General features: G+C 36.5%; 1 protein-coding gene and 1 long non-coding RNA gene across 8 annotated transcripts in view; both read left to right on the forward strand.

Moving 5' to 3' along the window:
• Window positions 1–24,916, forward strand: part of CACNA2D1 (calcium voltage-gated channel auxiliary subunit alpha2delta 1) — a 498,706-nt gene that overhangs the window by 102,527 nt on the left and 371,263 nt on the right. For all 7 annotated transcript variants that reach the window (XM_073009174.1, XM_073009173.1, XM_007982343.3 and 4 more), the window contains exon 3: window positions 6,265–6,381. In XM_073009174.1, the coding sequence (XP_072865275.1) occupies window positions 6,265–6,381 (117 nt within the window). The remainder of the gene's footprint in view (window positions 1–6,264; window positions 6,382–24,916) is intronic.
• Window positions 11,161–24,916, forward strand: part of LOC140709675 (uncharacterized) — a 37,221-nt gene continuing 23,465 nt past the window's right edge. The window contains exon 1 of the long non-coding RNA XR_012090379.1: window positions 11,161–21,042. This is a non-coding gene — a long non-coding RNA (uncharacterized lncRNA). The remainder of the gene's footprint in view (window positions 21,043–24,916) is intronic.

Genomic DNA, 24,916 nt, shown 5'->3' on the forward strand with positions numbered 1-24,916 from the left:
GAGAAAGGAGGATTGCTTGAGCCCAAGAGTTCAAGAACAGCCTGGGTAACATAGTGAGATCCTATTAAAAAACAACAACAACAACAACAACAACAAAACTAGCTAATTTAAGCGAACTCAGGAGGAGCCTTGCTTTCAGCAAGAACTCAAGTTATTTAGAAAATAGTTTTTTCCAAGGAAGGGCAGTTCAGAGGCAAGGCAGCCTCAGAAGCTATCATTGTTGACTCTGCTGGGAACTCTTCACAGCTAACTCATTATTATCGAGAGAACCCGCCCCTGATAGTTAACGTGGGTTCTTTTCTATTTCCCTAAGCGTCTCGGCTGGTTTGAAAAATAAAGGGAAAGAGTACAAAAGAGAGACATTTTAAAGCCAGGTGTCCAGGGGAGACATCACATGTCGGCAGGTTCCGTGATGCTCCCCGAACTGTAAAACCAGCAAGCTTTTATTAACAATTTTCAGAAGGGTAGGGAGTGTATGAACAGGGTGTGGGTCACAGAGATCACATACTTCTCAAGGTAATAAAATATCACAAAGCAAGTGGAGGCAGGGCAGGATCACAGGACCACAGGATGGGGCGAAATGAAAATTGCTAATGAAGTTTCGGGCATGCATTGTCATTGATAACATCTTATCAAGAGACAGGGTTTGAGAGCAGACAACCTGTCTGACCAAAATTTATTAGGTGGGAATTTCCTCATCCTAATAAGCCTGGGAGCACTATGGGAGACTGGGGCTTATTTCATCCCTTCAGCTTTGACTGTAAAAGACAGCTGCCCCCAAGGGGCCACTTATAGGCCTACCCTCAGGGCACATTCTCTTTCTCAGAGATATTCCTTGCTGAGAAAAAGAATTCAGCGATATTTCTCCTATTTGCCTTTGAAAGAAGAGAAATATGGCTCTGTTCTGTCCGGCTCACAGGCAGTCAGAATCCCAACTCTGATCTCTCTTGTTGCCTGAACATTGCTGCTATCCTGTTCTTTTTTCAAGGTGCCCAGGTTTCGTATTGTTCAAACACACATGCTCTGCAAACAATTTGTGCAGTTAACGCAGTCATCACAGGGTCCTGAGGCAACATACATCCTCCTCGGCTTACAAAGATAATGGGATTAAGAGAGTAAAGTAAAGACAGGCATAGGAAATCACAAGGGTATTGATTGGGGAAGTGATAAGTGTCCATGAAATCTTCATAATTTATTTTCAGAGATTGCAGTAAAGACAGGCATAAGAAATTATAAAAGTATTAATTTGGGGAACTAATACATGTCCTTAAAATCTTTACGATTTATGTTCTTCTGCTGTGGCTTCAGCCTGTCCCTCCGTTCAGGGTCCCTGACTTCCTGCAACACATTATGTTAGTCTTCTATTGCTATGGTGACAGATGACTAAAAACTTATTGGTTTAACACAATGCAGATTCATTATCTTACAATTCTGGAGATGAGAAGTCCTTTCTGTGGCTCATTTCTCCTTCCCTTGGTCTTCAAAGCCAGCAGTGTTGGCCTGATTTCTTCTCATGCTGCCATTTCTCTGGTTTAGTCTTCCTTAGTCACATTTTCCTCTTCCATTTTTAAGGACCTTTGTGATTCCACTGGCTAACTCTGACTATCTAGGGTAATCTTCTTTTAAGACCAGCTGATTAATAAATTTAATTCCATCTGCAAACTTAATTCCCTTTTGCTATGTAGCAACATATTAACAGGTTCTGGGGATTAGGATATGGATGTTTGGGAAGCCATTCTTCTGTCATAACCACCACTTCTATTGCTCAGTAGATCTGAATACTATTTTCCTCCCGCTAGTCTTTTCAGTTCCACTTCTACTAAACCTTTGATCCATGCTATTTCATCCAACTGTCATCCTGTGGTAAGAGCATCTGATTGGCTCAGTTTGTTTATTTATACAGGTCTTTTGTATCTGGCTCTTTACATGCCATTGACTCAGAAGTTAACTGCTTGCAGGTTTGATAAAAGTCCTGATATAATTGGTTAGAAGTCAAGGACGAGGCCATACATTAGAATATTTCTAGCTATATGTAAAGGAGCCCCTATTTCATCAGGGACTGTCAAAGGGAAAGCATCCCTCAAAAAGATGTCTGTGGATATGGCAGAAATCTTGATTGCTTGTCCAAGCCAATTTCCATGGAATGAAAGTACACGTGCAAGTATTGGGAGATGGGGTTGTCAAAATTTACATACCTAAGATTTAATATGCAGAAATTTGACTGTTTCTCTTTAGGGAACTTAACTTGCTTATGAGCTGTCATTCTCTTCCCTAGGAGTGGGAAAAATTAATTTAATCACTTGACTGTTAGCCTCTTTTAGATCAAAACAACCTTTTGTGGTCCACTAAGGATTTAGTAAGTTCTATCTCTTTTTTGATATTTCTCTAATCTTCTTTACTTTGTTTCTCAGTGCCTGGGCGTAGGGAGAAACTTATGTGACAAGATATCTGATGTATTTGCTTGCTTTTGTTCTCTTGATATAGATAGTGAACTTGACTGCTACTTAGAACTTGGCCAATCTTCTCAACCTGCTTAGGGTCCCTCAGCTCTAGGTGATTCTTTACCATTATCCTTCAGCTGGGCATCTGCTTCCCACTTTCCATCTCTCAGCTTCTGCATTAGAATTTATTTGATCATGTGCAGAGCCTATCTCCTAGCAGACATACTGACCCTTGTTCCTTTCTTGCTCATTTCAAAGGGCTTTCTTAAATTTCCACATCCTGTTGAAGCCAAGCAAGATTCAGGCATAGAGTGGCATTGCAGATTCACTTTGCCTAAACATGCCACATTTTTACCATTCACCTTTGGCTGCTCTGGGCATTGGTTTGCTCTTTTATGATGAAGTGCGATTCAGACTCCCTCCAGGTATTCTACAGCCTGAATCCCATTGTTCTCACTAATACAATGGTTAATTAAATGTATATTATAGATTTCTTAAAGTGAATAAATAATGTAATGTATGTGAAACACCTAAAAGTGATATAGAGTAGCTGCCTAAATTGATTGCTAATAATGATATAGCTGGGTGCAGTGGCATGCACCTGTAGTTCCAACTACTTGGAAGGCTGACATGGGAGGATCACCTGAGGCCAGGAGGGCTAAGATGATTGCCTCTGTGAATAGCCATTGCACCCCAGCCTGGGCAATATAGTGAGACCAGTCTCTAAAAAACTTTTTTTTTTTTAAATAAAAAATTTTTTAAAAATTTAGGTCATCTAAAAGCTTGGAAGCATATTTAGTTTTGAGTAAAAATTTCTGGGGCATCTGTATTATGATTTCCAAGAGGTTTCTTTAGGAATTTTGTTAAGCAATTGTATCATTGAGTAATATCATTTTTTAGATATTACATTTGAAGTTATTTTAAAATGTATAATTGTGATGATTATCTTGGAACTGTGGACCTAATTAGAGCAAAATGACTTAGAACATAGATTATGTTAACATAGCTAATTAGCATAATTAACGTATTATGTTAATTAGAACAAAGATATTTAGAACATAGATTATGGTTTTTCTGCCTATCTCACAAACCATAATCTATGTTGTCATCACAGAGAAACTTGGTCTTTGAATGTTACAATGGAAGTACATTAAAGCCAGTTGGTTAAGATTGTAGGAAAGGAAGAATGTACAGGTGACAAATACTCTTTTTGTTAAGACTTACGTCAGGGTGGTAGCAGGAGAACTTGAACTGTAGGAAAACTAAAGCATACAAGTGTATCAGGAGGAAAAGCATCCTGTTTTGAACTCTCTCTATATGCTACATTCTTTCTAGTAGAGAAAAAACGAAGGCCAGTATTGCACAGCATGTGAAGAGTTGACATGATTGAAATGTAACTCTGTCTGGTGCCAAAAACTCATATTATTTCCACCGTGCTATTTTTCCTTCAAGAAAAAAATTGGATAAAATGGCAAAGCAGATAATTATTTATAAAACAGTAAGCTGAAGAAGAGGAAAAGATACCTCAAGATGTGTTTGAAATATTAATACATGAAATATTGTAGAAATATGTCTTAGTGATGGAAAGAGTTGGAAATATACACATATTATGAAAATATATTGTGTGACCACAAAACTCCATATGAAACCTTCTATTCTGAAAATTATTTACTAAACATATATCAGGAGAGCTTTGCAATAGCTCTCATGACAACAAAGATGATTGTAGTCTTTGGAACTAGAAGCAAGAGCTAGTTTTTTGGGGGGAGAGTGATATAATTTTAATTTATTTTTATTACCAAAGAAAACATTTCAGTGTGGCTTTATATATAAAATAATACAGCCAGATATTTACACTGGGGGTTCTAGACTTAAGCTTCTTGACTTAATTTTTTTCACATTTATTTGTGAGTTAGGTCTTGTTTTTGTTAAGTAGTTAAAAATTATCCTAAAAGGAAATTTGAGAGGCATAAATTTATATATTTGAGAAGATACATACTTGAAATAAATTGTTTCTGCAGACTTATAATCTATTTATTCCTTAAAGCACCAAATAATTAATATGTCCGGCACATGTATGAAGAGACTTAATAAATGATATTACTTGAAGTATAGATTGCACATCTGAACTAATCTCCACCTATGAAGCGTATTGTATTCCCTATACCACAGGAAGGAGGTTAGACTGCATAGAGAAATGGACAAGGTATTAATGGTACAATGCACACTACATTTCACACCAATTAGCTCTGTTGGTTTTACTGCAAAGAACTACGTATCCTGGATCAATTAAAATGATGTTGAAGTTTATCTATTTGTACCCCAAATCAATTAATCAATATTCCTGAATCTTATCTTAGTCTGAAATGAAAGAGAGAGCTTTGCATTGGATGAAGTTTTTCATGGATGACATGGGTCTTAAAAAAAAAAAAAAAAAGTTCACTAATCTGCCCCTTAGCAGAAAACATAAGCAATCTAGTAAAATGCAGGACTCCTGGATGAATCCGAATATGGAGATTTTGTCACTAAATTAACGTGCCTTGAGTACTTTGAGTGAAAATCTATAAGTTCAAAGTTCACATGAGTATGGAAAAACCTCATAGTGTGAGTGAGTCACTTTTAGGAGTAAAAATGGATTTAAATCTTTACAAAATATTAATTTTAATTTCAAATAAATTTTAATTTCAAATGAAAAATTGTAAGTTCATGTAAAACTAATATGCTCTGTAGTCAATAAATGTCAGTATGTATCTGTGTTCATCTGAAGCCAGTATGCACCAGTGTTACCAGTGTGCAGCTGGGATCATACTGTAGAACCTGTTGGTAGTAAAGCAGAATGTTGGAGTTGGGCCAGAAAAAAGCAGGGTTGAACTGGTTCCTGTATGTGCCTGGATTCACTTCTCATAAGACAGTAAAAACCTGCCAGGTCCTGGCTTTCAAAGATGGTTTAGTCATGCATGTGCACCCCATCTGTTGGATGCATGAGGGATTTCCTTCTCATCTCAGCCCTCCAGCCACAAACACTGTGACTGCTTCCCCTCCAACCGCCCTTTCTTTAATTCTTCCTCTCCTGCTGAGAGTGTACAGGCTGTGTAAGACAGGTGCAGCTTATGCCACTCTGGGGAAATCCTTCCATAGACACTAAGGTGAGCCAGAAAGGTAGTCAAATTTTTCTTTTGGCACCTAGCTTAATTTCAGTGTGCTTTAATTCAGTGATTAAAAACTAACAGCGGCATTTACTTTGATAATAAAAAATAAATACGCCATTACAGTTCTAACCAAAACCATAATGACCTTCATCTCCTCTATATGTGAACTGTCCCTAAAGCTCCTCTTGTTATCTAGATGAACATGGGCAGGGGCTTTATATGTATTCTCTCTCTCTCTCCATTCTGTAGCACATAACCCTTCCTCCTACCTTTGTTTTCCACACTCCTGCAGGTTTGACCTCCCATGCTCCACTTTGCCTTCTGTTGTCTAGGATGGTACCCTTTCTCTTACGATGCTGATGACAGATAATACCCAGTTTCGAGATTGGACAATGCAGCATCAAGCTTCAAAATTGCATGTACAAACCATTGTGGTACAAGACGTTTTACAACCTGTTAACATAACCTCTGTTTTGGCAAGCTGGTGGTCTTAGAGCAAATTTATATTTACGTATTTTTTCCTGACACTCTCAAACTCCAAAAAGATCAATATAAAGAAAGAACAGGGTGGTGTTTCTAGTCAGTTGTTTATAGTTTTAAATACATTCTAATGGGAACTTGTAAGCCAAATAAGTAACTATTGTTCTTATTGTTGTTTTTTTTCTTTCATGTAGATTTATGAGAAATATCAAGATTTGTATACTGTGGAACCAAATAATGCACGCCAGCTGGTAGAAATTGCAGCCAGGGATATTGAGAAACTTCTAAGCAACAGATCTAAAGCCCTGGTGGTGAGTTTAAATCGGATCTGCTCATTTTATTATTTTCCTTACTTATCTATTATTTAATTTTCATGCCCTATTGAGGGGTTTTCTTTGGTATGCGTTCTTCTTCTTAGTAACTGTGTTCATCTGATATGTTCATAAAAGATGAGATATTATGGTTTAATTGCAAACCCTAAATATTTCTAATTTTAGTTTCTATTACTATTATATTTTAATAATATATGTTTAATTGATTATATGTATCCATATGTACATCATGACACATAATAATAAATTGAACATGTTTAAATCCATATGTACATCATGATAGATAATAATTGAACATGTTTAAATCCATATGTACATCATGATAGATAATAATAATTGAACATGTTTACACAACATAAAACCCAGAATATTATCATCCTCTTTAGTTGTATAGTCTCTTATTCCATCACCCTTCCTCTCTGCTAGAGGTGGCCAAAATGCTAGATATTCAAGTTATCATTTTTTTCTTTTTAAAAATGGTTTTCCCTCACAAAAATGCTTTGCTGAACAAGTTATTCTTTAGTTTGCTTACTTTTTAGCATTATCAAATTCATGTCACACTGTATGTAGTCTTCAGCTACTTGGTTTTCTCCATCAATATTATGTTTGTATGATTTATATGTATGTTTGCACTTAGATTTAATTCATTATTTCAGTTAAATACTTCTCTGTAGGTAAATTATTTGGATTATTCCAGATGAATGCTATTATGAATAGTGCTGCTGAATTTTCTTGAACAAGTCTCATAGTACTTATGTGCAAGAATATCTGTAGGGTCAATACAGGAGAGTAGAATTGCTAGATTGTAGTGTATTCGCAGAGTCAGCTTTATAAAATATGACAATTGTTTTCCAAGATAATTGTATCAGTTCAGACCTTCACTAGTTGTATATGAGCTCGCATTGATACATATTCTGGCGGACATGTGAAAGTGTTACACTTCTTAATTATAGGCAATCAAATGGGTGTAAATAGTACCTCTGCTTGTCACTAATGAAGGAGACATTTTGGTGTATATTCATTTACCTTTATTGTTTCCTCTTCAGTGAATTTTTTTTGTAATTTAAAATATTGATTTGTAGGTTATGTATTCCTGATGCTAATTCATTTTAGTTATATATGACCCAAGCATCTTTTTCAAGTGTATGCCTTGTCCATTGCTTTTATTGTGATTTTTGATGAGATAAATTCTTAATTTTATTGCAAAGTCAACATTTCTTTTAATTATTAGTATTGTAGAGTGTTTTCTTTAAGAAATCCTTGCCTACCCTGAGGTTATACACATAATTTAATATATTTCATTTTACCTGATTCTAAGCTTTGTCTTTTGCATTTATGTGTTTAGTCCACTTGCAAGTTATATGAGTATATAATTTCAGTCTGCATTTCAAATTATTTTTTCCAAGGAATTTTTCCAGGACATTTATAGAATAGTTTGCCTTCCCCTAGTGAACTCCAGTTGTCCAGCTCAATATCAAGTAGGCTGATGTGATTTGGCTGTGTCCCCACCCAAATCTCATCTTGAATAGTAGCTCATATAATTCCTACGTGTTGTGGAAGGGATGTGGTGGGAGGTAATTGAATCATGGGGGCGAGTCTTTCCCGTGTGGCTCCCATGATAGTAAGTCTCATAGGATCTGATGGTTTTATAAAGGGGAATTCCCTTACACATGTTCTCTTGCCTGTTGCTATGTAAAATGTGACTTTGCTCCTCCTTTGCCTTCCGCCATGATTGTCAGGTGTCACCAGCTGTGTGGAACTGTGAGTCAATTACACCTCTTTCCTTTATAAATTACCCAGTCTGGGGTATGTCTTTGTTAGCCAGGTGAGAACAGACTAAATACATAGGCTAAGTCCCTCACTATATTCTTCTTCAGAATAATCTTGAGTATTCTTAAACTCTTACCGTTTATCTAAATTTTAGATTCAGCATATAATTATCCAGGAACATGTCTGCTGGGATTTTGTTTTGTATTATATTGACTCAGATCAAAGTGAGAAGAATTGATATTTTTATTATATTTTGTCTTTCTATTTATACATAGTATCTCTCATTTAGCAGTATTTTACACCATTTGATAAACTTTAACAATTTTTTTTTTCATAAACTTCTTATACATCTTTTGTTAGATATAATGCTGGAGCTTCAGTTTAGCTTCTCTTATTCTTTGTTTGTTTGTTTTTGAGATAGCGTCTCACTTCATTGCCTAGCCTGGAGTGCAGTGCACAATCACTGCTCACTGCAGCCTCAACCTGCTGGGCTCAAGCAACCTTCCCATCTCAGCCCTCCAAGTAGCTGGGAGTACAGGCATGTACCACCATACCTGGCTAGTTTTTTAATTTTCTGTAGAGATGAGGTCTCCCTATGTTGTCCAGGCAAGCCTTTAACTCCTGGGCTCAAGTGATCCTATTGCCTTGTCCTCTGAAAGAGCTGGGATTACAGGCATGAGCTACTGCGCCTAGCCTGGTTCCTCTTATTGTATAGTTTTCAGTATATTTATGGATATTTGTCTCAATACAACTCTGAATTTCCTATTTACTTAATACTCAGAGTTCAGATTTTTTTGTTTACTATGTTTTATAAATATCTTGACCCTCAGAAATTTTCTATGCTTTCTTAGATACTTCTAAATCTTTATATTATGCTTCTTCAAGTATCCAAGATATTGTTGTAGTGTAGCAGGTATGTTGCTTGGAAATTCTGTTATGCCATGTTGCTAGAAGTTGAAACATTTAATTAAAAATAATAACTGAGGCCAGATGCAGTGGCTTACTCCAGTAATCTCAGCACTTTGGGAAGCTGAGTTGGGAGGATCACCTGAGGTCAGGAGTTCAAGATCAGCCTGGCCAACATGGTGAAACCCCGTCTCTACTAAAAATACAAAAATTAGCTGGGTGTGGTGGCAGGTGCCTATAATCCCAGCTACTCCAGAGGCTGAGGCAGGGAAAATTGCTTAAACTCGGGAGGCAGAGTTTGCAGTGAGCTGAGACCACGCCACTGCACTCCAAACTGCGCGAAAGAGCAAGACTCTGTCTCAAAAAACTAAAAATAAATAAATGAATAAATAAAAATAATAATAATTGAGTAATCCATAGGAAGATAAACTTTCTTTACTGGAAAATTCAAAGCATTATTATCTTCAATTTTGGAGATGAGAATACAACTTTTAAGCATTTATTTATGTAAATGTTTTTAATAAAAACTTATCTGATAAAAATAAGGTGCTACCTACTGAAGTGATTAATATTCAGGTGACAGTGGAAAATGATTAGATTTATATTGATTTTATCAGTCTACATTTTTCCTCTGGATGTAGGAAGAAGGTTATTTGGACATCATAGTCCCTTAAAAAAGGTTGTGGAATGAAATAGTGTATGTCTTGCCTTAATTGGATTAAAGTATAATCCTATTGAGACTTTCTTATTTCTCATTTGGAATGGAAGCTCAAGACACCTGGAGCATTATTTGAGTCTTGTGAGGGATCAGTAGAATATCTTAGGCACGTGGTGACAGAATACTGAAGACACAATGGCTAATTAAGTGTAGAATAGTTCCATTTTATTTCAGGGAGACAGATTCATGTTTGTTTTCAAACTAAATTCTTTGCTTAACTTCCTTGATTCTACAAAAATAGAAAACATTATTTCAAAGAGAAATATTTTGAGGCTAATGGAAAAACATATGCTACATTGTATTATAAATGAATGCAAGATGGCATTGTTAATTTGCTTGTATTTTTGTTGTAGGCTTATACTCAGGGAGACATCCGGATTAAAGGAGCTTTATTTCTTCTGGGTGGGACACTAATATAATTTTATAGGTAAATATAGTGGAAAACATCATGAATATACAAATCTAAGGTAGATGATAAAATTTAATACCAGTTAGACTTTATTGAGTGGTTACTAAGTAGCATCATCGAATTATTTCCCATAATAATGCTATGGTAGAGACACCAGTATTAGTCTCATTTTTCAATGAAGAAACTGGGACTTTGAGAGTTCCTGAAACTTGCCCAAGGAAATATATCTAATAAGTAATGTTTGCCAGTGCTTGTCAAACTTTAATATGCATGCAGATCACCCATGGCTCTTGTTAAAATGCAGATTTTTATTCAGTAGATCTGGACAGAGACGGTACATTTCTAATAAGCCACCAAGCATAAGGTAATGTGTACGCTCCTGGTACAAAGACTATACTTTTAGCAGCAAGAATGTGAAATTTGAATGTGAATTTGAATGTAAAATTCAAATTCAAGTGTGTCTGACTTGAAGATCTGCATTCCTAGTTATTACACAAATACATCCTTTGACCTAAAGAAGTGTGTAATCATAACAAGGAAGAAATGATGGCTAAGTAGTATTTTGTAAACTTCTATTCATCCATGCTGAATAATTGGATGATCTAGGTGATAGAATATTCTGGAAGGCTTTTAATTTTTCAATGAATCCTGTATCAATTAACCATTTTCAAAAAAATAATTTAGTAAAAGAGACTATATGGTATTCAAACAATTTTCATTTTGAGTTTGAAAAATTTTAAAACCTTTATTATTCTTTGGTAAACATAAGATACCTCTGAAAATATAAATGTGAACACTGTGAGAGAAAAATAAATGTAACTGGTTGTTTTCTTATATGCCTTCTAAAGAAATTACTTAACAGTCTTTGATAATTCAGGTTTTTGAAAAAAGGAAATTAAAAACTGGAGGGTTTTTGGGTGAAATTATTGCTTTTTAGTATCTGCAATAATTGTTATTGTGCATACATGAACATGGATTTTATGTATTTGAAGATTAAATTGTTAATCCTATCTTTTATAATATTTTTGATTAAAAAGTCAATTTAACTTATTGCCTTATGTGCTATCTTGTTTTTGTTTATATGTTTGACTCTAAACTACTTATTTCAACTTTACGTTGCACTCATTTGTGCTTTTGTCTTTTGATCAGCTGCATCTACCAGCCTTAGAAAGAGCTGAAAGATAAAATGATATCAAAACATTTTCGTTGCTGTCTCTTTGATAGCAATTTTGCTTTTTTTTTTTTGGTGGGGGGGCTTGTTACTATATAAAATCATGTTATGATTCTGATGACTCATATATATTAGGCCCTTACAGAAACTCTGTAAAGTAGACACATTAAACATTTATGCATTCTTATTTTATAAATGAGGAAATTTAGAATACCAATGTTCTTATCCGAGACTGTGTAGATAGCATGAGGTGGTGGTAGAATTCAACTTTGACTTCTGTCTAAAATCCAGTTTTTTTTCCCTCTAAACCCACATTCATAATTTGAACCATTTTTTATTTTCAAGATGTGTTTGCTAAATGACTTGTTTTTCTGACATTTGCTATGTCTGTGTCTCAGGAACTGGCTCCCTGCAGTGATTATCTGACTGTTATCATTGGATTATTCTTAAGCAATCTCAAATCAAACTGTTTTGAAGCAAAAAAAGATGCAGTCATTTAACATTATTATGGACATACATTTCAGCTTGAACTAGGCTGAAATATCTGCAAGTGTTAATGAACAATTCACAGGAGAAAGCTTTTCAACAAAGCAGTCCAACCTCCAGTGCGGCCTTCTGAGAGATGGAGGTAAATGAAATCAGTGGTCTCATTGTTCACCAACCAGCCCAGCCAAGGGGATCTGCTCAGTAAATGAAGGTCTCTAGGCATTTTGCTCAAAGGAAATAGGATCAAGGTTACAATAAACAAATTTTTCTGGTGACACTTTCCAATTATGGCATATTCTGTCTCCCTCTGGTTGTCCTGGTAACTTTAATTAAAGCTGCTCCAGTCTATTTTGGAGCTTTAAATACTGTAATATACTCCAACTCTTAATTCAACCTTGATATTGAGCTTATGATTAGATAACAAGAAGAGGAACATGACAAATGTTCTCAAGTGATTTTTAAAGTAGGTTTTGTTTTTGTTTTCCTGGAAGTACTAGATTATTGTTATTTAACCAAATAGTTGTTTTTTTTTTTTTTTTATTTTTCTTTAACTCTTAGGCCAGTCATTCTATATCATTTCTATTTGTCAGCAGTGCCAATAACATTTTATAAAAATGCAGGTTTCTGATCTTTATCTCTAGGGATTTTAACTAAAAAATGTGGAAAGAAACTCAAGAAAAATTAGATCCAAAGAAGTGAGAAAGGGGATCCAGGAAGGAATTCTGAAATTCTTTAGAGACTCAAAGAAGAATACAAAATTCATTGTGTTTGGCTATTAGGGGTCATTGGTGTACTTTTGTGAGAATAGATTCAATAGAATGCATTGGAACAGAATAAAGATGGTAGTGTTAAGGAGTGATTGGAAAGTGAAACATTGGCAAGAAATTTGTCTGGATTTTCATGAAGTTTGGTAGGACAGTGAAGGAAAATGTGGAGTACTACTAAAGCATGTTTTTCTTTCTTGTTTATTTTTGACACTGGAGGACATATAAGCATGCTTATAGCTAGAAAAGCAGAAATCTATGAAATTTGAAAATAAGAAAAATATAGTCTGAATGTTGAAGGATGATTCCAGAAAAAGCAGACAGAGAGAGATCGAGGTCATGCAATTTTCTTTGAAAAGATTTTGGAACCTTTCACTTGGGACAGAAGGAATATTATTAGATGTAAATAAAGACAGTTTTGCAGGTAGAGAAAATTTAAAAGTCACAATGGATGACCACTTTTCTCTTGGTCAAGTAGAAGGGGATATTATATGTAAGATAGAAGGGGCTATGGGAGTCTTGGGGACTTGTTGAAGATTTGGGAGAGCAAAGTAAGAAAAGGTGAAAGGAGTCTATTATGGGTAAGTAAAATGACTGAGGAATAAAATCTAGGGCCTTCCTAATACTGAGAAGAATCAGAAGATATAAAACACCCTCATATTCTAAAAATGAGGTTCCAAGCTACATATGAATTTCAAAGACCTTTCTGAAAACTCTGTGTTTATGTAGATGTGCATATTTTGATCATTAATCCAGAATCTGTCTGGAGGGTATAAATTATCCAGGTTAAAGAGAACAGGAGAAAAATTCCTTTGAAAGAGGTATAAAATGTTGTGCCATTTGCTTTCTCCAAGGAGAAAAGTATGCTTACCCTTCTCTGTAATCTTAGTGTAAATGTCTTTGAGAAGATTACTTAGACAGCTAATACATTTCCCTTTGAGTCTGAGTGGTGAAGGGATTAGGTAATCCATTATTGTTTTGCAAAATTGAGATTACTTTTATTTATTTGGATTTGATACATGCCTGTGGATGCTAAAAGGGAAGTGCTGAGGCTCGACATGTTTACCTGGTGACAGGGCAATGAGACACGGCATCAAGGGCCACAAACTTACATACAAAACAAGGCAGTGTGAGATGGAGCTGGTCTCGGACAGGACCCAACAGGGCTTCCTGCCAGGAACAAAACTAGTTTAGCAGGAAAGAGCGTAGAAATATACTGTCAAATGGGAGCTGAGAGGCTGGGGTTTAAATGACCCTCAGAAGTATTACATTGCAACTGAATGTCCTGGGTACCTCCAAACAACTGGGAAAGTATCTCAATAAAGGAATAAGTCAGTGTTGAACATCCATCAGCTGCAGAGAGTAACAACACATAATTATAGTCAAGAAAAGGCCATCTGTTGTGAACTTTCTCATAGTGCCATTGCTGAAATCACTGTGCTTGAGCTGCTAAGTAGTGTCAAGATGAAATCAGGAGGAAAAACTTGGAGAGTGGACATAGCCATCTACCACATTCCCCATCTGAAGTTTCTCTGTCTGAAGCAGTACTAACATAGTAATGGGATTTTAAATGAATTTTACATTAAGCTTAGATATTTGATTTTTATTCCAGACTAGATATTGTAATTGATTAACTGAGACTACTTTTAGCAATAACACTTTTATATACAATGGTGAGTGGAAAAATTAGGGAACCTGAAAGGCATAATGTTGTGTTCAAGTATGATTAATAGACAAGCCAACAAAAGGATGATTTAAACAGAGTGTGGATTTATTTTTCCTCCTGTAATAAGATATACATAGGTAGGTAACTCAAGAGATTTCCAGAAATCCCACTGTGTTACTTCTGTGTCTATCTCACTGGGCAACCTTTGGCTGCAAGGGGGATAAGAAATGTAGTTTTAGCCAGGCCATTGCTTCTCTGAACAAAATTGGGCGAACAATTACAATGTATATCCCACCAGTTGATGTCTATGTGAAGACTTTTTCAGGATTTAATATGAGTTTTATGGAAGACGGTCTAGAGAAAAATCATTTTAAAGAAGCAGAGGAGAGGAAAGGAAACGTTGTTTTCTGTGGGCATTTTTTATATGGAGCCCCACCTTTCAATGTAACAGTTATATTCATAATCAAATCAGCTTTCTCTAACACGGCTTGGCATAATATGAAGAGTAGAAAACTGCAATTACTTTTGCACCAACTTAATAGAATGAGAAGACTGTTGAATCCATCTAGGATTGAGGATTAGCAAAGTAAACTTTGTAAACATCAAGGATATTTGAGAATAGTCAACAGTAGTTGAAGTATTTGAAACCAGGAACCATGTTAGATAGGATCTGATAATGGTCAAGAAATAAGAGTTCAAGGGAGTAGATGTTTTTTATGTGGATAAAGTGTACATTTATAAGGAACAGTGGAGACACAAGAAGTTGTGGTAAAGGACAGAAATTTAAGAAATTAAGTGTTCTGGGTAAAAAGAATGTAGAGGCATGAGTGAATGAGCTGGTTACTTAGATGGAGAAGAGTGAAAGTTTTTGGAGTTTTACTAGAAAAGGGGCAAATTAATCATTAGCATTTATTGACTGTCTGCAGTGGTCCAGATACTTTGCTAGGCACTTTCCATATATTTCTAATACTATTTCTGTTCTGCGAAGTACATATAGTTGTTTTTACTGTACACATGGGAGAATGAAAGCCTGGAGAAGTTGAATACATTGCCCAAGTTTACACAGCTAGCAAAGAATTCAAACCCAGTTGTATATACAGTAAGTTCTCACTTAACATCATTGATGGGTTTTTGGAAACTGCCACTTTAAATGACACACTATATAACGAACCCAATTTTCCCACTGACGGATATAAGCAAATGTGAAGTGTCCATGGCATATTCCTGGTCACAAAAATATCACTAAACTTTTACATAAACACCAAAAACTTCTGTTATTAAACACGGAAATAAATGTGAGCTATACATACATTTAAGAAAGATTAACATGAACGAGTAAGATAATTATTTACGTAATTATCCCAGTTCAGAGTGTTAGGTGGCCAGAACCTCTCCAGAAGCTCAGGGTACAAGATGGGAACCTACCCTGGACAGGACATCATCACATCACCGAGTGCCCTCATTCCTACACCCACACCTACTTGTCATGGGACAAGTGAGACATGCCAGTTTACCCAATGTACATATCTTTGGGATGCTGGAGGAAACTGGAGTACCCGGAGGAAACCTATTCAGACATGGGGAGAACATGCAGACTCCACACAGACAGTTCTCTGGCCAGGAATTGATTTTCATTTTTTTCTCATCAGTGTTACAACAAAACGATACCGAACAAACCAACGTTATTTGAAGACCTGCTGTATCTACAAAAATACTTGGTGTTCCCTTGTGTGTCCTGTCATTTGTTTAAAAGCTTACAACATTAACTTATCTAATCTTTACATAGTGCATAGCTGAAACTAAGAAAGGTTAAATGACTTCACCACATCTTACATAGAGTGAGAGATTTGGGCTGGAATTCTTGTGTTTATGTTATCTAACTTTTAGGTGGCTGCATCATGTTTCTCAGCTCCATGGCACCTCAATAATTGTAGCCAAAATGTATTTGTCTGTCATTTGTCCAGTTAAATCAAAGTAGTCTGTCCAGTTGACATGTAGCTATTATAACTAAGAAAACCATATTAATGCTCTACTGGGGTCTCATAGTACCATTATATTTAAGTCCTTTAAAGTCAGCAACGTCATTTATTTTGCTTGCCCTACAGCTTGTAACACCTACCTAGAGGCTACCGAATAAAATTCAGACATAACCTGCAGAATATCTTTCCAGTGAATGATTGCCCAATGGAATGCCTCTTGATTTTTGAAATCCAATCTGCACAGACTAGACTGAGCTTTCACTAAGATGTTTTTGTTTCCTGTTTTGCTTTTTGCTGATGCTTATAAGGCACCTACTTACGTTGACATCTTCCAATCTCATGTTTTTAACAAAATAACATGTGATTCACGTTACAGATAGTAGAACATCAGAATCATGTGGAAATACCTTGAAATGTAGTCCAGGTGCCAACTTAGGAGATGTGCATGTTTTCTGCCAACAGTGAAAGGCCAAGTAGGGCCTGTAGACGCTGTCTGTTAACATCCTGTTCATTGTGTGAGCAGGAAATGATGCCTGTAGCCCTTTACACCCTAATATATAGTTTATAACATTTGTCCACGCACCTTGGCACTTGGCAAGTGTCTATTTTATTGTTTTCTTTAGGTGGTTGAAAGCTGGTTGTGAGGGGTTTGGGTTGATATAAAAATGTTCTGTTTTTTTTTCACTTAATAAATAATAGGCTATCAGAATTTTCACTCAGAACATCAGATTTTTCTGAAGCAGATTACTGCTTAAGTGGGAGATGCCTGTCCTGCTTGATACCATTTGTTAATGTGGTAAATGGAAAGTTACACACTGGAGAGGCATCTTTATAGATTTTTAAGTCTAAAGTAATTATAATGGTAGGAATTTGGGGCCAAACAGAAGAGATGGTGAAACACTAAGTGCTGTATTTACGACCTTTTCAATTACACCAAGGAGACAGATCCATTTACCTGTAACTGTGCTGGTACTCTCTACCACACTCAGCATTTTAAGTTTTATAACATTTTGTTCTGATTAATGTATTATCTATAGGTTAGCAGTGAAGTGTTTTAAAACAACTTCCTTCCTTCCTTCCTTCCTTCCTTCCTTCCTTCTTTCCTTCCTTCCTTCCTTCCTTCCTTCCTTCCTTCCTTCCTTCCTTCCTTCCTTCCAACTTCTTTTCTCTCTCTTGCTCACTCTCTCTCTCTTTCTTTCCTTTTGAAGGAATTTTACTCTTGTCACCCAGGCTGGAGTATGATGGCGACCTCCACCTCCCAGGTTCAAAGGATTCTCCTGCCTCAGTCTCCCGAGTAGCTGGTATTACAGGCACCAACCACCACACCCAGCTAACTTTTGTATTTTTAGTAGAGATGGGTTTTCACCATGTTAGCCAGGCTGGTCTCAAACTCCTGACCTCATGTAATCCGCCCATCTCAACCTCCCAAAGTGCTGGGATTACAGGCGTGAGCCACTGTGCCCGGCCAACCACACTTTCTGTTGTAAATCTGTCATTGCTAGAGAATGCGTTTTCCTCCCACATTCCATGGAGTAGTGTCAGGACTAAATGGGTATTTTAACAAAGGCACTTTTGAAAAAAAGGTAGTAGTCAAATATACCTTTAAGATAGAAAGCACAGTTAATGGTATAGGGCACCTATTTAATGGAAGGTTCAGACATGGAAAGGTTTGGGGCAACAGTGATAGGCTGTCTTCTAAACGAAATCTCTTGGAAATGAGATTCTTAGAGTTGGCTTTAGGATCAGAAAGCAGTATCTAATGTATAATTTATGTTCTGGTAATACAGCATGGGGAGGGAGTGTTGGGTTTGTGATTACTTTGAGCAAAATGAGAATTAGCTCAAGTGACTTGCAAAACTTGCTCAGGCAAAAACTACACAATTTGTAGAGCCTAGTACAAAATGTAAATGTGAGGCTCTTCTTAATAAATTATTAGCATTTCAAAAGGGCAGCATCAGAGAATGAAACCAAACATGGGGTCCTTCTGAGTGTGGAGTCCTCACCAAGTCAGTCAGCATCATCTGACTGCACAGATCTCACACCCACCGAAGCTGGCTGGTCCTGCACATAGGTCGTTAGTGGTAGAGCTGGAACCAGAACTTGGGATTCTCAGCTGCTTGTACCACGTTCTTTCTATGATGATAGTCATCAGACTTTACTTGGGGACTTCAGAGTCTATGAAATCCTTGATGATTGTTGCAAGATAATCCCAAAGTGAGGCAAAAAAAGAAAAAAAAGAAAAAAATCCGTATGTCATTTCACCTCTTTTTTTCCCCCACAAAATAGCAAGCTCGCCTCAACAGAAATGCTCTGATCTGAATGTGCTAGTTAATAGTGTTTTGGGTAAAAATAAATATAGAGAAACAGTGCTGATTCAAGGCCAACCTCTTCGATTCACATAATGGAATCTTTAAAGAGAACTTCACTTCATGGTATCCCATAAATTCAAAGACAATCTGATCAAGTAATGTTTGCTAACATTAAACAACATTTAGTCATTTATAGAGTTGAGCTAAAAGTGGTGTTCTGATTCCTAAATGTTAACTTTATTTTTTAATCTGTTGATGTTTACTTTTCCCTTTTCCTTGTTAACCCCTTATTATCTCCCCACAGAATAAAATAAACTCTAAATCTTCCTCTGTAAATTCACTTGCTAACTTGTACTGAATAACATGAAGGTAGAAGCCCGTTGTGAGATGCCCAAACCCATTCTGGCTTTTATATATACACAGGTGTTCTTTGGATCTGTTCTTCATAATTGTTCAAAGCTGCTGCTGCTGCTGCTGCTGCTGCTGCTGCTGCTGCTTCTGCTGCTGCTTCTTCTTCTTCTTCTTCTTCTTCTTCTTCTTCTTCTTCTTCTTCTTCTTCTTCTTCTTCTTCTTCTTCTTCTTCTTCTTCTTCTTCCTTCTTCTTCTTCTTTTCTTCTTCTTCTCCTTCTTCTCCTTCTTCTCCTCCTTCTTCTCCTTCTTTCTCCTCCTCCTCCTCCTCCTCCTCCTCCTCCTCCTCCTCCTCCTCCTCCTCTTCCTCCTCCTCCTTCTCCTTCTCTTTCTTCTTCTTTCTTCTTCTTCTTCTTTTTGAGACGGAGTCTTGCTCTGTCGCCTAGGCTGGAGTGCAGTGACGTGATCTCCGGTCACTGCAAGCTCCACCTCCTGGGTTCACGCCATTCTCCTGCCTCAGTCTCCCGCATAGCTGGGACTACAGGCACCCACAACTAGGCCTGGCTAATTCTTCTATATTTTTTTAGTACAGACAGGGTTTCACTGTGTTAGCCAGGATGGTCTCGATCTCCTGACCTTGTGATCCACCCGCCTTGGCCTCCCAAAGTGCTGGTATTACAGGCGTGAGGCACTGCACCTGGCCCATAATTGTTTAAAGCTTCTAAAGTCAAAAACTACATTTGCAAGATTAGTTTTCTACGATTTTAAAAAAATCTCCTGACACAATTTACCATTAGAATGATGGAATGCTGTGTCACTTTAATTAAAGTATCATGGATCATAAATCTTTTTAAAATTTATTTTTATTATTTTTTTGAGACAGGGTCTCACTCTGTTACCTAGGCTGGAGTGCAGCAGCACTATTATGGTGCACTGCAACCTTGACCTTCTGGGTTCAAGCAGTCTTCCTGCCTTGGCCTCTCGAGTAGCTAGGACTACAGACACATGCTACCATGTCTGGCTAATTAAAAAAATTTTTTGTGTGTGAAGACAGGATCTTCCAGTTTTGCCCAGGCTGGTCTCAAACTCTTGACTTCAGGGGATTCTCCCACTCCCACCTCAGCCTGCCAAAGTACTGGACTTACAGGCGTGAGCCACCATGCCTGGCCCCAAATCCTACATCTTGATGGAATTTTGGAATTTCAGTTTTTTGGTCTTTTCATCTCGCACGGTTGAATGTCTAAGCCACCAAAGGGAGGGAGTTGGCTGTTCTTTTCTCAAATATTTTTAGTGATTAAGCTTCCACAATTGTAAAATCCCATTATTGTTGCTTAGCTTGGTTTTTAAGAAGTGATTCCTAACCTCTGTGTCCTTGTCTAATTTAAAGCTTTTTTCTTTTCTCTCTCCTGTGTACACTAAACTTTGATTGACATTCTTTTTAGAAGAATATCTCATTTTTGTATGTATGTGCATGAGGGGTGTTGGGGATGGTAGGAGCTATCATCAGTTCATCACAACTTAGTGTTCTTGGCACGTAATGATGGCTTTCAGTTGCTGAGCCATCATTATTGCCAGACATTGTGGGAAGTGCTTTACACACAGTATCAAATTTCGTCTTCAGAATAACCTTATGAGGAAGAAATGTTATTGTGTTTGAAGATAAGATACAGTCTTCTTCAGTCTTCTTACAGTCTATAATCTGTTACACTTTGAGGTGAAAGCCATCTCACTTTTTTGGGGGGGGTGTAAGACTATTTTATTTTATTTTATTATTTTATTCTTTTTCAGGACAGAATCTTGCTCTGTCGCCCAGGCTGGAGTAAAATGGTGCCATCTCGGCCCACTGCAACCTCCACCTCCCAGATTCAAGCTATTTTCCCTGCTTAGCCTCCCAGGTAGCTGGGGTTACAAGCGTGCACCACCACGCCAGGCTAATTTTTGTATTTTTCAGTAGAGACGAGGTTTCACCATGTTGGCCAGGCTGGTCTTGAACTCCTGACCTCAACTGATCTGCCTGCCTTGGCCTCCCGAAGTGCTGGGATTACAGGCATGAGTCACCACACCCAGCACCCATCCCACTCTCAAGTGTCAGGTGGAGGAGGTTTTATACTCAGGTATGTCTGACTTATGTCTGTGCTTTTCAACAATATGCTTTTAACTCTGTAACTTAATGAGCCTTGATTTTTTTTTAACATTCCTATGTAGACAAATTTTTATTCCTTTTTCATTTGTACTGTGTTCTGGAAATTGTCGAATATTTATTCTCTAATTTTCTCAAAGCATTGAAGCCAGAGTTGAAGATTGTGCTTTTATAGGGGATCACTATGATAAAGCAGTGTATAACTACAAATTCATACTTTTTCATTTGCATATGATCCATTACAGTGAAAGCTGATTTATTTTCTGTAGGCTCTATGTTAGATTATACTAAATGTGTTAGATGGTTTTGATATATCTTATGTTTGTAAATATACAAGTATATATTTTTGTAAATAATTTAAAGAAATCAAAAAATGTATGAGGTGAGAGGTGAGAAGAAAAGTTCTCTTAAGTGTTCACTATCCAGAGAAAAACTACCTTTTAAAGTTTGGTGACTACCCTTTAGAATAATTGTGTGTGTGTGTGTGTGTGTGTGTGTGACTTACCAGTATTTCATGCAGATTTTTATGTGAATGCCTATTAACTTATATAAAATCTGTTTACTAATTTTATAGTATTCCATTTTGTGAATGTATTATTTATTTAGCTATCTCCTTCTGATAGTTTATTTTTTATATGGATGATATGAATACTGTTTATAGCACATCTTTACACATATACTAGAAAACTTTTGATTGCTTTATTATACTTAAGTCATGTAAGTGAAATTGTTGTGTCTAACAGCATATGGGAGTCAGGTGGTGGCTCACTCCTGTAATCTCAACATTTTGGGAGGCTGAGGCAGGAGGATTGCTTGAGGCCAAGAATTTAAGGCCAGCCTGGGCAATATAGCAAGACCCTGTCTCAAAAAAAGAAAAAATTAGCCAAGTGTGGTGGCATGTGCCTATAGTCTCAGCTACTCAGGAGACGAAGACGGGAAGATCACTTGAGCCCGGAAGTTCAAGACTGTGGTGAGCTATGATGGTGCCACAGCACTCCAGCCTGGGTGACAAAGTGAGACCCTGGCTCTCTCAAAACCATGGATGGGGCATTATTTATTATTTGTTTTTCTTTTAACAAAATAGAAATCTTTAATTCTTCCATTAATTCTTTCTCTCTTTTTTGTTTATTTTTAAATAACAGAATTTCTAATAGACTTAAGCAACAGTGACTGAGTTACATTCGTCTCAGTGTAATAAGTTAAGTACGGTTCTGTAAGTAGGACTTAATTTTAAATGATAGATATATTTTTAATTATTATAATAATGTCTAAAACTCATACTTTTCTCTGCAGATTACTGCCTTTGTTGTTGGCAACATAATCAGTTCAGAATTAACAGGCTGTTTGGGGCAAACATCTGTCTTCCAGATTTATTAAAAAAAAAAGTGCAGCCTCAGAGTTGCGGTTACTGATTCTCGATACCAGCTCATATGCTCTATCTTGCATGTATTATCCAGCCACAGGCAGCATGCCAACAGGCCGCAGTGTGGATGAGTGCTCCTGCTGTTGGCAGTCCTTGTATTCTAGGGCAGTGGACACTGTCAAGTCCCAGTTAAGAGCAAAAGCCAAGTTGTGTCTTGACAGCCGAGACATTAGTTACAAAAGACTGTCTACTCCTTCTCTGGTTAATTTATTCATTTGGTCTCAGGACTCATTACTCCCCAATTACAGCTACTCCTATAAATGTTGGTCTATTGTGAACCAGTCACCCTTGATTGTTTACACTGTCTTTTCTGAGAAATTCTAGGTCCGTCAACTTAAAGGTCTAATAATAAATAATAATGACTCATTTTCTACAAGAGGGTTTAGAGATAATTTATTCCCCTATATCTTACTGCCTGTGCCATTTTTTTTTCTAGCAAAACAACCTAATGTGATCTCTTAAACAACAACAAAAAAAATTAAGTAAATTATCAAGTGTTATATTTATGTGCTCAGAACATTTCCTTAAAATTAGGATTTTCAGATAGCCATTTTTGCTTGTCATTGATAGTAACAAGTTTGGCTCTTGCAGAAATGTTCATTTTCATTAAATGATTGCACGCATCAACTTCTACCTTTCACATGGGTATTTTTTAGTTTAGATAAAAACAGATGAATATAATGTATAATTTTTGATGTCTTTGTTAACAACTATATTTGGATTCAAAAATTGTATCCATTGAAATGAAATTAATCCTCGTAATTTCTCAGTAGAGAGTAATTATGTTTTTAGTTTAAATATTAAAATGTTCTAAAAATGTCAAATATCTTATATGAGACCTTAAAATAGAAGGTCTTAATAACAATGTATTGTGTGCTTCTGATATACTAGACACTGTGCTAAGGGCTTTTTTGTATTTACTCATTTAATCCTTACAACACACTTCTGTACTTGGTATTGATAGTCTCAATTTTATAGAGATGTTTTGCCCATGTATTTGTATCCAGATCCATTTAATTCCCAAGCTTCCTAGCAGCATATCTCCTCACTCGGCCTTGCACTTACCGTGTGTCAGGCACTCTGCCTAGTGTTTTACACAGATTATTCCATTTAATTCTCTTTTCTCTGACTTCCCCTCTTTCTCTTCTTCCTCTCCCTCTTCCTCTGTCCCTTCCTCTTCCTCTTTCTATTGCTTTACCTACTCGTCTTCTCGTTATTATTACATGATGTGATAAGGCAGAGAAGTCTAGAATGAAAAAGTTTTAACTGTATTATCTGAGGTCTTGTAGTTCTAGGTTGGCATTTTTGTTTCACAATGAGATTACGTATTACTGTGTTTTATTTTACATCAGATGTGGTATAGAAAAGCAATAATGGTAGCTTATTTTAATTAAGTTACAATTTATGTAAAAGGAGAGAAGGATTGAAAGAGAAGAAAGAAGGCATGGAGAGAACAAAGGAGAGGGGATCTAGCCTTTTTATTCTCTAGACTTACTTACATTAAGTATTTACATAAAATGTGTGGTGAATTTGGTAATGGAGACAGAGATTGTAACATCCACGAGTTTTTATTAATCTCACTGTAATTACTTAGGTTTATATATGTGAAAAACAACAATTTTAGAGTATCTACAAGCCACATACTGTGCTGGGGCTTTTATACTCATAAATGAGTATATTTTAGGAGTGTTTTGGGGAAATTCTTGTCTAGATATTATGGCATATATAGTTGTATAAAGATCAAAATTAATTAGAATAGTTTTTATTTCTGAACTTGAGCTTAGATACCATGCAGACATTCACTTTTTTAATTAGCAATGAGACTAGCAACCTTTCAAAAAAATTATGCTGCTCTGTTGGTATTTCAAGAAGTGATTTTTGTTAGCTCCTAAAGCATAGGTTGTAGGCCATTGAAAAGTGAAGTATATCATTTGAAGTTCTAAGCATAAGACGTGCTTAATTAACCAACTTTTAATTACAACTAGTGAGAAATGGAGGGTATATATATAGTTAAAAGACAAGACCTCTTACTCAATTAAAGGAGAAAGGAGAGAGGCATCACATGAGAGGGGAAAGTAAACCATGGAGGTCAGCTGAGTTGATCTAGTAGAATACAAAGAGCTTGGGAAAACTCTCTTCGTATTTTCATTCTTCACTGAATTTACAGATGTTTAATACGTACACTGTCATTCTTTTTCCCCCAAATAACTGTTTATTGGAGCTTTATAATTTTGCAAATGAAGCTATCTTTTGGGGATTGCCCTTTCTTTAATTTAAATGATGCCAAATGTCTGCTAGTCATCTGGCGAGGAAAATCAGGACTGCTTGGTGTTGCTATGCTGCCATGATCAAATTTCTCTTCTAAATAGTAGTCTCCAGTCCTTAGCTGACATTTCACACCATTGCCCTGTCACTGTTGGAGGCT

Source organism: Chlorocebus sabaeus, chromosome 21 (genome assembly GCF_047675955.1).
Source record: "Chlorocebus sabaeus isolate Y175 chromosome 21, mChlSab1.0.hap1, whole genome shotgun sequence".
NCBI lineage: Eukaryota > Metazoa > Chordata > Mammalia > Primates > Cercopithecidae > Chlorocebus > Chlorocebus sabaeus.